At 39.3% G+C, this 12,278-nt stretch overlaps 1 protein-coding gene across 3 annotated transcripts in view; it reads left to right on the top strand.

Moving 5' to 3' along the window:
* The window catches only part of LOC109007238 (protein RST1), a 32,828-nt gene extending 22,397 nt beyond the window's left edge, over nucleotides 1-10,431 (top strand). For all 3 annotated transcript variants that reach the window (XM_018986834.2, XM_018986833.2, XM_035693603.1), the window contains 6 exons: nucleotides 6,331-7,230; nucleotides 7,334-7,630; nucleotides 7,907-8,536; nucleotides 8,831-8,990; nucleotides 9,202-9,320; nucleotides 9,805-10,431. In XM_018986834.2, the coding sequence (XP_018842379.1) occupies nucleotides 6,331-7,230; nucleotides 7,334-7,630; nucleotides 7,907-8,536; nucleotides 8,831-8,990; nucleotides 9,202-9,320; nucleotides 9,805-10,182 (2,484 nt within the window). In that variant the 3' untranslated portion in view covers nucleotides 10,183-10,431. The remainder of the gene's footprint in view (nucleotides 1-6,330; nucleotides 7,231-7,333; nucleotides 7,631-7,906; nucleotides 8,537-8,830; nucleotides 8,991-9,201; nucleotides 9,321-9,804) is intronic.
* The last annotated feature ends 1,847 nt before the right edge of the window (nucleotides 10,432-12,278 follow it).

Genomic DNA, 12,278 nt, shown 5'->3' with positions numbered 1-12,278 from the left:
ACCTAAATTTTGGGTTGAAGCATTATCTACAGCAGTTTATTTAATTAATAGATTGCCGTCAAGTGTCTTGAATTTTGAAACTTCTTACTTTTGTCTTTATCATCAACATCCTCGTTATCTTGATATGCATACTTTTGGTTGTGTTTGTTTTGTTCATTTGCCATCCCATGAACGTCATAAGTTATCTGCTCAATCTGTTAAGTGCGCTTTTATGGGTTATAGTGTTTCACACAAAGGCTATGTTTGCTATGATCCATGCACTAACAAATTTCACATTTCCCGTCATGTTGTCTTCTTTGAAAATCAGTCGTTCTTTTCTTCTCATGTTGAGTCTTTGCCTAAGATGCATGTTTTGCCGCATTTTGATGACTTGACTCTTTCTCCTGACCGATTCAAACCTGAACTTGTATATGAACGACAACGACCCACTTTGCCCCTTCCTGAGCCTGATCCGCCATCTGAGCCTACTTAGACTATATCTTCTACGGATGATCCAGACAACCCCACAGTTCCTCGACGTTCGACTAGAGTGTCTCGTCCACCGGATCAGTATGGTTTCTCGCATACCTCTCTTCCCCACAGTTCCTCGACGTTCGACTAGAGTGTCTCGTCCACCGGATCAGTATGGTTTCTCGCATACCTCTCTTCATGTTACTTTGTCTTCTATTCCCATTCCGTCAGGTTATTTCAAGGCCGCTAAACATGACTGTTGGCGTGAGGCGATGGCCGAAGAGCTTCGGGCTCTTCAGGATAATCATACACGGGATGTTATCCCTTGTCCTGCTAAGATTAAAGCCATTGGTTGCAAATGAGTTTATTCTATCAAGCTGCGTTCTGACAGGACTCTGGATTGGTATAAGGCACGGTTGGTTGCACTTGGCAATAGGCAAGAGTATGGGGTGGACTATGAGGAGACTTTTGCTCCGGTTGCCAAGATGACTATGGTGCGGATTGTCCTTTCTGTTGTTGCATCCCAAGGTTGGCCTCTTCATCAAATGGATGTCAAAAATGTCTTTCTTCATATTGATTGCAAAGAAGAGATATACATGACCATTCCACCTGGTTTTTCATCATCTTCTTCCTTGGATGTCTGTAAGTTGAGATGCTCGTTATATGAGCTGAAACAAGCTCCCCGAGCATAGTTTGATAAATTTTGATCCACCTTGCTTCAGTTTTCTTTTAAGCAGAGTCAATATGACTCTTCTCTATTTCTCTACAAGACATCGACTGGCATTGTTCTTCTTCTGGTTTATGTTAATGATATTGTTATTACTAGGACGAATTCCGCCTTAATCACCCGACTGCAGCTGCATCTTCAAGCCTCATTTCATATGAAGGATCTTGGTCCTCTTACGTACTTCTTGGGATTGGAAGTTCATACTGATCCATCCGGAATTTTTTTGAATTAGCATAAATACACTCAGGATTTGATTACTTTGGCTAGCCTTCAAGATACTTCTTCTGTGGATACTCCTCTGGAAGTAAACACAAAGTATCATCGGGAGGAGGGTGATCTCCTTTCTGACCATACCATGTATCGACAGTTAGTGGGTAGCCTGAGCTAGTTGACTATTACTCAACCTAATATTTCATTTGCTATCCAACAGGTTAGTCAGTTTATGCAGGCTCCATGTCATTTACATTTAGCTGTTGTTCATCGTATTATTCGATATCTTCAAGGATCTCCTAGTCGTGGCCTGTTCTTCCCTACTAGAACTTCTCTTCGCCTTGTGGCTTATAGTGATGTTGATTGGGCAGGATGTCCTGATACGAGACGATCTGTTACGGGTTGGTGCATGTTTCTTGGTGACTCTTTGATATCTTGGAAGAGTAAGAAACAAGATCGTGTTTCCAAATCTTCCACCAAATCCGAATATCATGCGATGTCCACTACTTGTTTTGAGATTCTATGGCTTCGTGGTCTTCTTGCTGAGCTTGGTTGTGTTCAGTCTGATCCTACTCCTCACCATGCTCACAACACTAGTGTCATTAAGATTGCCGCAAATCCTGTTTTTCATGAACGTACAAAACACATCGAGGTGGACTGTCATTTCATTCAGCAAGTTTTGGACACTCGTATCATTTCTCTTCCTCATGTTTCTACTAACCTCCAAATCACTGATGTGTTTACAAAGGCCATGACACGACAACGTCATCAGTTTCTTGTGGGCAAATTGATGCTTCTTGACCGACCAGCATCAATTTGAGGGGGGATGACAGCAAGACTTTCCTTATTTAGCTTTCCTAATATGTATATATATACTTCCTTACTTAGACAGATCATATTCCTTACTTAGACAGATTACGTAAATAGTCCTAGTTTCTTTTTGTTGACAGATTTGAATGCTGTAAATTTGGCTTGATTCTAGCCTTGTATCACGCACACTTGTGCCTATATAATGAAAGGAAATCCTCACAAAGGAGGCATTCAATCCAATTTGACAAGTTTATGGTCCTAACCTAGATTGCACGCGAAATTTATTATGGGATGAGCTGGCTGGACTATACAGCACATGGGACCTGCCTTGTTGTATTGGTGGTGATTTCAATGTCATTGGTTCCCGAGTGAAAGATTTGGTGGTTCTAGCTTCAACCCAACTATGGTAGATTTCTCTAACTTCACCTTTGAACAAGATTTACTGGATATTCCTCTTGCAGGTGGCTCCTTCACTTGGTCGAGCAACCAAGAACGCCCCTCTTGGTCAAGGATTGATAGATTTCTTATCTCACCAGAATGGGAAGCACAATATCCGAACCTTATTCAAAAGAGACTCCTCAGGTTGTGTTTTGATCACTTTCCTATCCTCCTTGATTGTGGTGGCCTTCATAGAGGTCCAAGGTATTTCAAGTTTGAGAACATGTGGTCGATCAAAGGGATTTCACAGATTCTGACAATGGTGGTCTTCTTACCAACTTCATGTCAACCCAAGCTATATCCTGGCATGCAAATTGAAGTCCCTGAAGAAAGATTTGAAGGTGTGGAATGATCAAGTATTTGGTGATGTGGAAAGCCACAAAAATATTCTCTTGGAAGAACTCAAGGGATTGGAGGGAATGGAAGAGGAGAAGGAACTATCTGAAGTAAAGAGGGCTCGTAAAACCTAAGTGACTGTCGACATTGAAAGGGTTTCTTTATTGGAAGAAATATCCAAGAGACAAAAATCGCGAGCATTATGGTGGAAGGAAGGGGATAGATGCAACAAGTTCTTCCATCGGGTGGTTAATTCGCATAAGAGAAATAACGCTATAGAGATGTTGATGATTGATGGGGTGGCTTCCTCCAACCAAACCGAGATCATAGATCACATTGTCAACTACTAGGAGAATGTGCTCACAGAACAATTTTCTTGGAGAGTGAGATTAGATGGGCTTGCTTTTGATGTCCTTGATCCATAGGAAATGGAACAACTCGAAAGGCCATTTGATGAGTTAGAGGTTAGACAAGTATTGAAACGCATGACGGGGTGACAAAGCTCCAGGTCCAGACGGTTTCTCTATGGCTTTTTTTCAAACATGTTGGGAAGTGCTTAAAGAAGACATCATGGGGTCTTCCATGAATTTCATGAAAATGGAAGGTTTGAAAAAAGCCTAAATGCAACTTTTATAGCTCTCATACCAAAAAGGTGTGGAGTGCTAGAGGTAAAAGATTACCGTCCCATTAGCTTGGTGGGTGGGTTGTACAAAATTATTTCCAAAGTACTGGCGGATAGGTTGTGCAAGGTGTTGGAGAAGTTAATATCGAAGCCTCAGAATGCCTTTGTCAAAGGTAGTCAAATCCTTGACTCAGTGCTTATTTCCAATGAATGTTTGGATAGTAGACTCAAGTTGAGAGAGCCGGGGCTCTTGTGCATGCTCGAGAGACGTGGCTTTTTACGAAATGGTGTACATGGATCCATCATTGTGTCTCTACAGCATATTTGTCTATATTGGTGAATGGCACGCCAAAAGGCTTCTTTAAAAGCTCATAAGGATTGAGACAAGGTGACCCTCTATCTCCGCTACTTTAGTAAGATGATTTTAGGTGTTGTGGAGGGTGGGTTCATATCTGGATTCTTGGTGGGAGAGGCAACTACTGGCTCGCTTAACATATCTCATTTATGATTCACCAATGATACCTTAATCTTTTGTGGGCCAACCTTGATCAAATTCGAGCTTTGAGGGCTTTACTATTATTATGCTTTGAAGTTCTATCTGGGTTGAAGGTGAACTTGGCAAAATCATAAGTAGTGTCAATGGGGATGTTCCTAATGTGGAGAGTAGGCATCCATTTTGGGATGCAAGATATCTCAACTGCCCATGGAATATCTTGGCCTCCCGTTGGGTGCTACATTCAAATCGAAATCTATTTGGGATTATGTGCTTGAAAAATGGAGAGGAAATTAGATATTGGGGAAGAGGATGTATTTATCCAAAGGTGGTAGGGTCACTTTAATTAAAAGTACTCTTTCCAATTTGCCAACTTATTTCCTCTCATTATTCCCGTTCGCCACTAAGGTGGCTCATCGCCTTATAGAGTGGGGTTATGGAAGCACATAAGAAGAGGTTGGGGTACATATGCACGTAATACCCACTTTATTGTGGGCAATGGAGCCAAGGTCAAATTTTGACATGATGCATGGTGCGGCGAAAGGGCACTCAAGGAAACCTATCCACAAGTTTATGGTTTAGCAAAGAATGAAAGAAGCCTCGATTGCAGATCTATTAAATCATCTCCAATGGTATTCCCCAATGGAATGTTATATTCCTTAGAGATGCTCAAGATTGGGAAATTGATGTTTTTTAGGCATTCTTTGACCTTGTGTATTCCACCCGTTTGTTGGGGGGAGTTGAAGACGAGATTTTTTGGTGCCCCTCTGAGAGAGGGATATTTCGCAATCCGATCGTTCTACTAGGCCATGACTACGCACAACACGAATCCATTCCTATGGAAGAGCATTTGGAAGACAAAGGCACCTATAAAGGCAGCTTTTTTTGTATGGACAGCTTCATTAGGGAAGATCCTCACTCTATAAAACTTGACGAAAGTCGAATCATAGTCATGGATTGGTATTGTATGTGCAAGAAGAGCACAGAGTCCGTTGACTGCCTATTACTTCATTGTGAGATTGCCATGACTTTGTGGAATGAAGTCTTTGCTCAGTTGAGACTAGCTTGGGAGATGCTGAGAAGGGTAAGAGATCTTCTAGCTTCTTGGAGAGGCATTTGGGGCAACTCTCAAATTGCATCAATATGGAAGATGGTCCCAACATGTCTATGGTGGTGCATTTGGAGGAAGGGGAATGCAATAAGTTTTGAAGATCAAGAACGATCAATGGATGAGTTTAGAAACTTATTTTTCAACACTTTACTACATTGATCGATTGTAATTGATTTTCATGGCATGACTTTCCATGGATTCCTAGTATCTCTAAACTAGCACCCTTAGGTGTTGCTCTTGTATATCCCATATATTTGGGCTCTTGCCTACACTTTTGATCAATATATATTTGTTTACCGATAAAAAATAAATAAAAAGATTTACATTTCTAGATTTTTTTTGGCTTGATCATTCCAGTCGAAGGAAAGCAGCAATTTCATTTGGTCCCTTGAGTAGAGTGAAATACTTTGTCATTAATTGCTTATATGAACAATTACTCGTAAACTCAAAACATTGTTATATGTCTTGGACTTTTGAATTAATTGTTTGGTTTCATTATCTATTCTTCTCACCATATGATTCCAATTGAATGCCAACTTGTTAAAGATTAGAGTAGATATTTGAATTCCCAGATTGTGCAATTTACTTCGTGGTCACTCTTCTCATACAATATTTTTAGATTTTGGTTCTCATTGGTTAAGAATCTAAGATTATTGACCATTTAGGATAAATTATGCAAATGCACCTTGAGGTTTGGTAAAATAGCCAGCAGTGCAGCACTTGCCTCCTATTTTTAAAAATGAAGACTCACCCTTTGAAGTAGTCATGTTTTTGTTTTCTAATTTTCCTTATCTATCCAGAGGGAAGGGCATCCTCACTTGGGTTTACTTTTGCATGAAAAATTAGTATGAAATAAGAATATTCTGCCACAGTTAATAATGACAAGTGACGGAGGGTTTCATGAGGGTTTACCTGTTATTTGGATCACAAGTCTTAGGGGTTAGAATGTTTTTGAAAATAGGGTACAATTACTTGGCATTTAGTTGTTACTCCTGTGTTATCTTCTTGTCCAGCTTAGCCATCTAATTCTTATTGCTTGTAAAGCATCGAGAGTTTTATATATACTCGGTGTGCATTTAAGAAGGTTAAATGAATTACCTGGTGGTGTATTTACCAATAGTGCTTCGCTTCAGGTTTTAGGTAGTAGCAAAAGCATCCTTGTCAAAGGAGCTTGTGGTGTTGGCTTGGGTTTTTCATGCCAAGATCTTCTAACCAGGGTTGAAGCTACTGATAACTCTAATTTGGACAAAGACACCAGAAAGATGCAGGAAGAGGACTTGGTAAGAAAGATTGTAAAGGTCTTATCGCTAATGATATGTAAGCTCACTCAGTCTTCATCTGATATAGTGGAAAGTCTCTCTGCATATATCATGCCAGATGCATCTGATCTTGATGCTGTTAAAACTGCTGATCTACTGTGCGAGAACTGTGATGACTTGGAGGAAGATATCTGGGGTGTTGGTGGACTTGTCCTTGGTTTGGCGAGCTCTGTTGGTGCAATATACAGAGCTGGGGCACATGATGCTGTGCTCAAGATAAAGGACTTAATCATATCGTGGATTCCACATGTGAACTCTCTTGTTCAAAATTTTGATTCTTGCAGTGAAGATTCTGAGATTGTATTGTCAGTAGGTTCCTGTCTTGCACTTCCCATTGTCGTGACTTTCTGCCAGAGAGTAGAATTGATGAATGATAGTGAACTAGATCATCTTGTGAATGGCTATAGGGAGCTCATTTCTGATTTAGTTTCTGTTAAAGCGTCTAGTATTTCTCGTCAGTGTTTGTTAATGGCATCATGCATTGGAGCTGGAGGCCTCCTTGCCTGCATTTTGAATGAAGGGGTGCATCCTATTGAAGTTGAGTGTGTCAAAGGTTTACTAGAGTTGTTTAGAGAGTGTTATTCCAATCCTTCCCCTCCTCTTATCCAAGTGGGTGGGGTGTTCGGAGTTGTCAATGCCATGGGAGCAGGTGCTGGGATTTTGGTTCACGTGCATCCTCTAACCTCCTCAATGCAGACCGGTTTTGAGCGAAAGGTAATTTTTTTGCTGTTCTTACCATAACATCTTTCTTTTATTAACCAATATCCACTTCTTGTTCAGTTATGCATTCAAATTACTATTCGTGTTTGTTGAACAGGAATCTCGCTATCTCAGGGGTCCTTTACTTTCAAGTCCAGTTTGTGAGCCGAATTTGACATCATTGATGCAGGAGATATTTCTTGTTGCCCAAAATTCTGATGGGCATCAGCTGCAACAATATGCAGCATGGGCAGTTTCATTTCTTCGGCATCATTTGTGGTACAAGGAACCTCTCAACATTGACAGTGGTATCAAGACTAGTGAAGCTGGTTCAAAATCTGTGTCTCAATTTTTTTCTGAAGACAGTGTGGTTATGAGGCTCTGTTTGTGGTTAATGCATCTGGATGTTTCTGAGGTAAGTCTGTTGTTTCAAGTTCTGTGGGTTCACTATGTCCAAAGCTTTTTTATTTTCTCAGGCTGTCTGGCAGTTCCTTTAAACTAAGATATGTGTGTCTATATCCAATATGCTTGTCAATTACTACGATTTCTTCTCACTGTTGATATGGTTATGGTTAGTACATTTACTCTCATTTATCTTGATTGGCTGACATAATCTTAATACTGGAAAGTATGTCCTGTAAAAGGATTCTGTCGATGAATCTATTTAATTTCTTAATTTTCATTCATTCAGACAGGCCCCATTGCACATGTTGGAACTGTAGCTACTGTGTTCAGGTGCCTTTCACGTGCTCCTAGGTTGCCAGTCTTGGATTGGGGTGCAATCATAAGACGCTGCATGAGATACGAGGCTAAAGTTGCTGAGTTGTTACCACCTGATTCATCTCTTGAAGAAGGAATCCTCAGGAAGCAATGTTTGCAGTTTTCATTAGCTCATGCAAACCAGTTTGATCCACTAGCAACTTTCCTCGATGAGATGTCTGACCTGTCCAGATTTAAGACACTTGAACTGAATCTGCAATCATGTCTGCTCATTCACCTGGCCGACCTGATAAAAGTATTTTCAGGTTCCAGGATTGAGAAACTATTTAATGATTTAACTTACTACTTGCCTTCAGTTACTTCAATGTTGCGGAGTTCGTGCTGGAAGGGTCTATATCAGTGCCTAGATGAAGCTTCTCTTGACTCTGTAGACTACATATCCCACATTGAAAGGTGCATGGAGGTGCTGTTTGCCCAGTTGCCAGTATTGGGAGCAGCAGCCATCATAGAAGTGGATCAGCTTAGTTCTGTAGAGGAGTGGTCTGAGGCCATTAGATGTTTAGGGAAGGCTCGACGGGTTTGGTTATTGACTTTTCTGCAGGTATGCCTGTCACTTGAGAAAATTCTTGTTCTAGTTTGCTGCTTCATAGAAATGCTGACATTGAGATAACATTTTTTTTAGAAGAGGACCGAACCCCAATGACACTGAGATAATATGAGCCTTCTTTACTGGTTACACTTTTTTAAGGAATATCATGCTTTCCATTGTTTTTCTGATACAAATTAATTGAACTTTTTTAAATAGGTACAAATTAATTGAACTTTTTCCCTCGTAATTCACTACATTAACTTGTGAATACTGATCGACTTACTTGAATTCATAACTATATCACAGGTTGCAGAGGAGGACCCAGTTCGAAGAGATGGTCAGTTGACTCAGTCTGTAGAATTAATTAAAAAGATGCAAGCCAAAGCCAAGCTAGTTAGGATGGGTTCCCTCCCATTGACTGAGCTGGGAAGACTAAAAGCTTATATATTAAACTCTGAATCACATGGTTAGTTTCTCTATGCCAATGTAACCCACATAAAATTTGGGAAGATAAGAAAACCCAATAAAAAATAAATAAATAATTGTTGAACAATTGCATGTTACCAGCCACAATGCTGAAGAGAATGAGAATACCTGAAAGCATCTAAAGCTTTATGGTACTCTTACATACCTGAAAGCATCTAAAGCTTCTGACATATGAAATATATTATCTGCAGGTATCTGGGATGTGCTCATTGAAGTTGTAGCAGCTTTGCAACGTGCAGAGGAAAGTGTCAAAAGACAGTGGGTTGCCGATGCAGTAGAAGTTAGCTGCATATCAAGTTATCCTTCCACGGTAGGCACTAAGCATCAAATCCCTTCAATGTGGAATGATTAAAATTAAAAGAACATAGGGGACCATTATAAATACGGGCATGGTCACTCTCACATCTGTCAGGATTGGAAGACAAAAATCTCTTGTTAATGGTGACTTGAATGGGGAGAAATGAGGTACAATGAAAAACAGCAAATCAGTATTGATGACATGTCAAGGATTCGTTACAGTTCTTTAATGAAAGCCTAAAACCGTTTTGTTTGACATGCGGGGTAGTGCTGATGGCACAGTTTACATATATTTTGTTAAGTGCTGCTAACAGTAAAATCATTTAGGTGAAGAGTTTCAAGTGTTTTTATTTTTTTTATGGTATTCCCCCTTGCCTTGTTTTTGGTGAATTGATCCGTATGGACAGTGTAATGACTTGCGGTAGCTGTGGATTTAATGAAATCTAAATTTTACTTTTGACTTGCCCATGCTTTTTACTAAAATTCTTTCTCCACAGGCACTTCAGTTTCTCGGTCTGCTATGTGGTAGCTGTTGCAAATACATGCCTCTTCTGATTGTGGATCAACATGCTGTGTTGAGTGATCTACCAGTTACCCTCACTTCTCTCATGTCAGACTCCAGCTGGGATGTTGTTGCAGAATCAGTTGTTTCTAATCTCTGGGCATCAACAGAGCGCATTTACAAATGGGCTACACAAAAAGTATGCAGTGATGATACAGCTAACACACAACCTATAGATGAAAGTGAGAGTTATATGGCTGTTTTTCTATTGCGTGTAATGCATAGGACTTGTGGATATTTGAAAGACCACTTGCCTCTAGACAAACAGCTGAAGCTTGCGAACATGGTTATCCTTGAAAACGTGGGCTTTTGAATGAGGTTAAAACCAGAATGTGCGCGGGCAACTTGTGTCTCTTTACTTGGCCAAATTGTGGTCTTCTAAATTTGCATGTAAATTTTCAGATGACTTCCGTTTGCATTCTAGAAATAATGATAGTTATCTTCTTCTTCTTCCTTTTCTTCTTTTCATTTAATTTTGATATCTGGAGTTTGGATATTGACCCCACTACAGATTATCATGGAACAAAGAGAGTTATTAAGTTCAGAAATCATTTCAGATTCATAAGTTTGGACATGGGTTCATTGGCTGGGAAGTTTTTTTGAGGGGAATATCATTTACTCGCTTGATGGATTGATTTCTAAGCATTGGTTTTGAGTTCTATGCTGTCTCCACTCATTCTTTCCACTGCCATGTCGAGAATCTTTTGGAAAATCAAACATAAATTTTAATTTAACAGTGCCCCTGATTATGAATTTCCTTTTTCGGAACCCTTCTACCATTATTCTGTAAAGTAGCATCTCAGAAAATAAAATAGGACCAAAGTTTTGGAGCAGAATCTGCAACTCAAGTTTTACGTACAGATTATCTTTTTTGCTTCTCTTTCTTAGAAAGAGAGTCCTCTTCTCTCAGTGAAAATTAAAGTTTTGAATATTGTTTCAGTCGAAGTACTGGAATGAAATATTTTGATACAAGTATCGTTATGAAATAATCTATATATGAATAAATTAATTATATATATAAATTATATTTCAAAATTAATTATAAAAACTATAAATTATTATTATATATTATTAAAATTAAAAGAAAAGTCCCTGAGGGCCTCATCCCCTGTGGATGCAATACTATCTACTTTATTAAAATTTATTAAAAAAAATCGGTTAATTTTAAAAAATAATGATATATAAAATATTTTGTGCATGTTTTTAGTGTGAAAAGACTCAATACAGGCTTTTTATCATGTCTGATGACGGTCTAAGCTATCTAAAAGGTCTGACGGTCTCACGTATGGTTATGAAAAAAACCGAAAAACTCTTCATTTTGAGTCCAACTTTATAGAAAATCCCTTGTTAGTAACCTTAATTATAAAATCGCCATGCCACTGGGTTTTACATACCAGATTGAAATTTGCATACAAAGTGAAACATTGGAAACCTATTGGTATTGACCAAAATGCCCAATATTTGATCCGGTATGAAACATTGACCTATCATGTGCTGGTTACTGTTCCGGCACAGTAAATTCCCGCCATTCTAGTTGGTACAGTATGATATTTAAAACTTTGGAAAAAAGTCTCTCATCTTGGCCATTTTGCTACTTTGCCAAAGAGGAGGATGGAGCCTCTCTCCCTTCCTTTTCCTTTTTTTGCATTGCCTTATAGATTTTTTTGCAAGTTTTTGTAACTTCTCTCTCCACCGGTTTAGTCTAGGCCCAATCTATTACTTTCTAGTTACCAAATGTCTCCAAATGCCCTTCCACACAATTCCGCAGTTGCCAATCTATTGGTATGAAACAAAACCGCAACTAAAATCTATGGGCCAGATCCTTACATGCATCTCACTACCATGTTGGAAAGCATTTGATGGTTACATGTGTCTTACCGACAGCTTTGCCACTCCAAGATCTTTTAGATTTGACCCACTTCATATCGCTATCACCAGTGCATGAAATCCAAACGCTGCCACAGGCAAGCATGAAGAAACCCAGCAAGCCAATTGATGTTGGTCACTCTATTGTGTTCTCGCTTTTCCTAACTAAAGGTCTTTTTTTTATATATAAAATGAGACACCTAATTACATTCTAGTGAGCTGAAAAGAAGATAAAAACTCATGGACACTCCCACTCTTCAGTACAATAGTATAAAACTACTGTAAAAGAGAGAATACAAAAAAATTCCAGATTTCCCCCTGCACGCTCCTTGTTGTTAAAGCACCTATCATTCCTTTTTGACCATAAACATCACATTAAGCTCAGGTATCATATGCCACACTGCTGCTAATTGTGCACTGTTATGTCTATTGTTCCAGCACACTAGTAGTTCCGCCACACTCTTAGGCATCACCCAACTCAGTCCGATTCTATCAAGGATACCAGCCCATAATTCTCCCGCCATCTCACAATGTAAAATCAAA

Source organism: Juglans regia, chromosome 1, assembly GCF_001411555.2.
Source record: "Juglans regia cultivar Chandler chromosome 1, Walnut 2.0, whole genome shotgun sequence".
In the NCBI taxonomy this organism is placed as follows: Eukaryota; Viridiplantae; Streptophyta; class Magnoliopsida; order Fagales; family Juglandaceae; genus Juglans; species Juglans regia.
The sequence above is the reverse complement of the archived record's forward strand: the minus strand, read 5'-3'. Positions and strand labels throughout refer to the sequence as shown.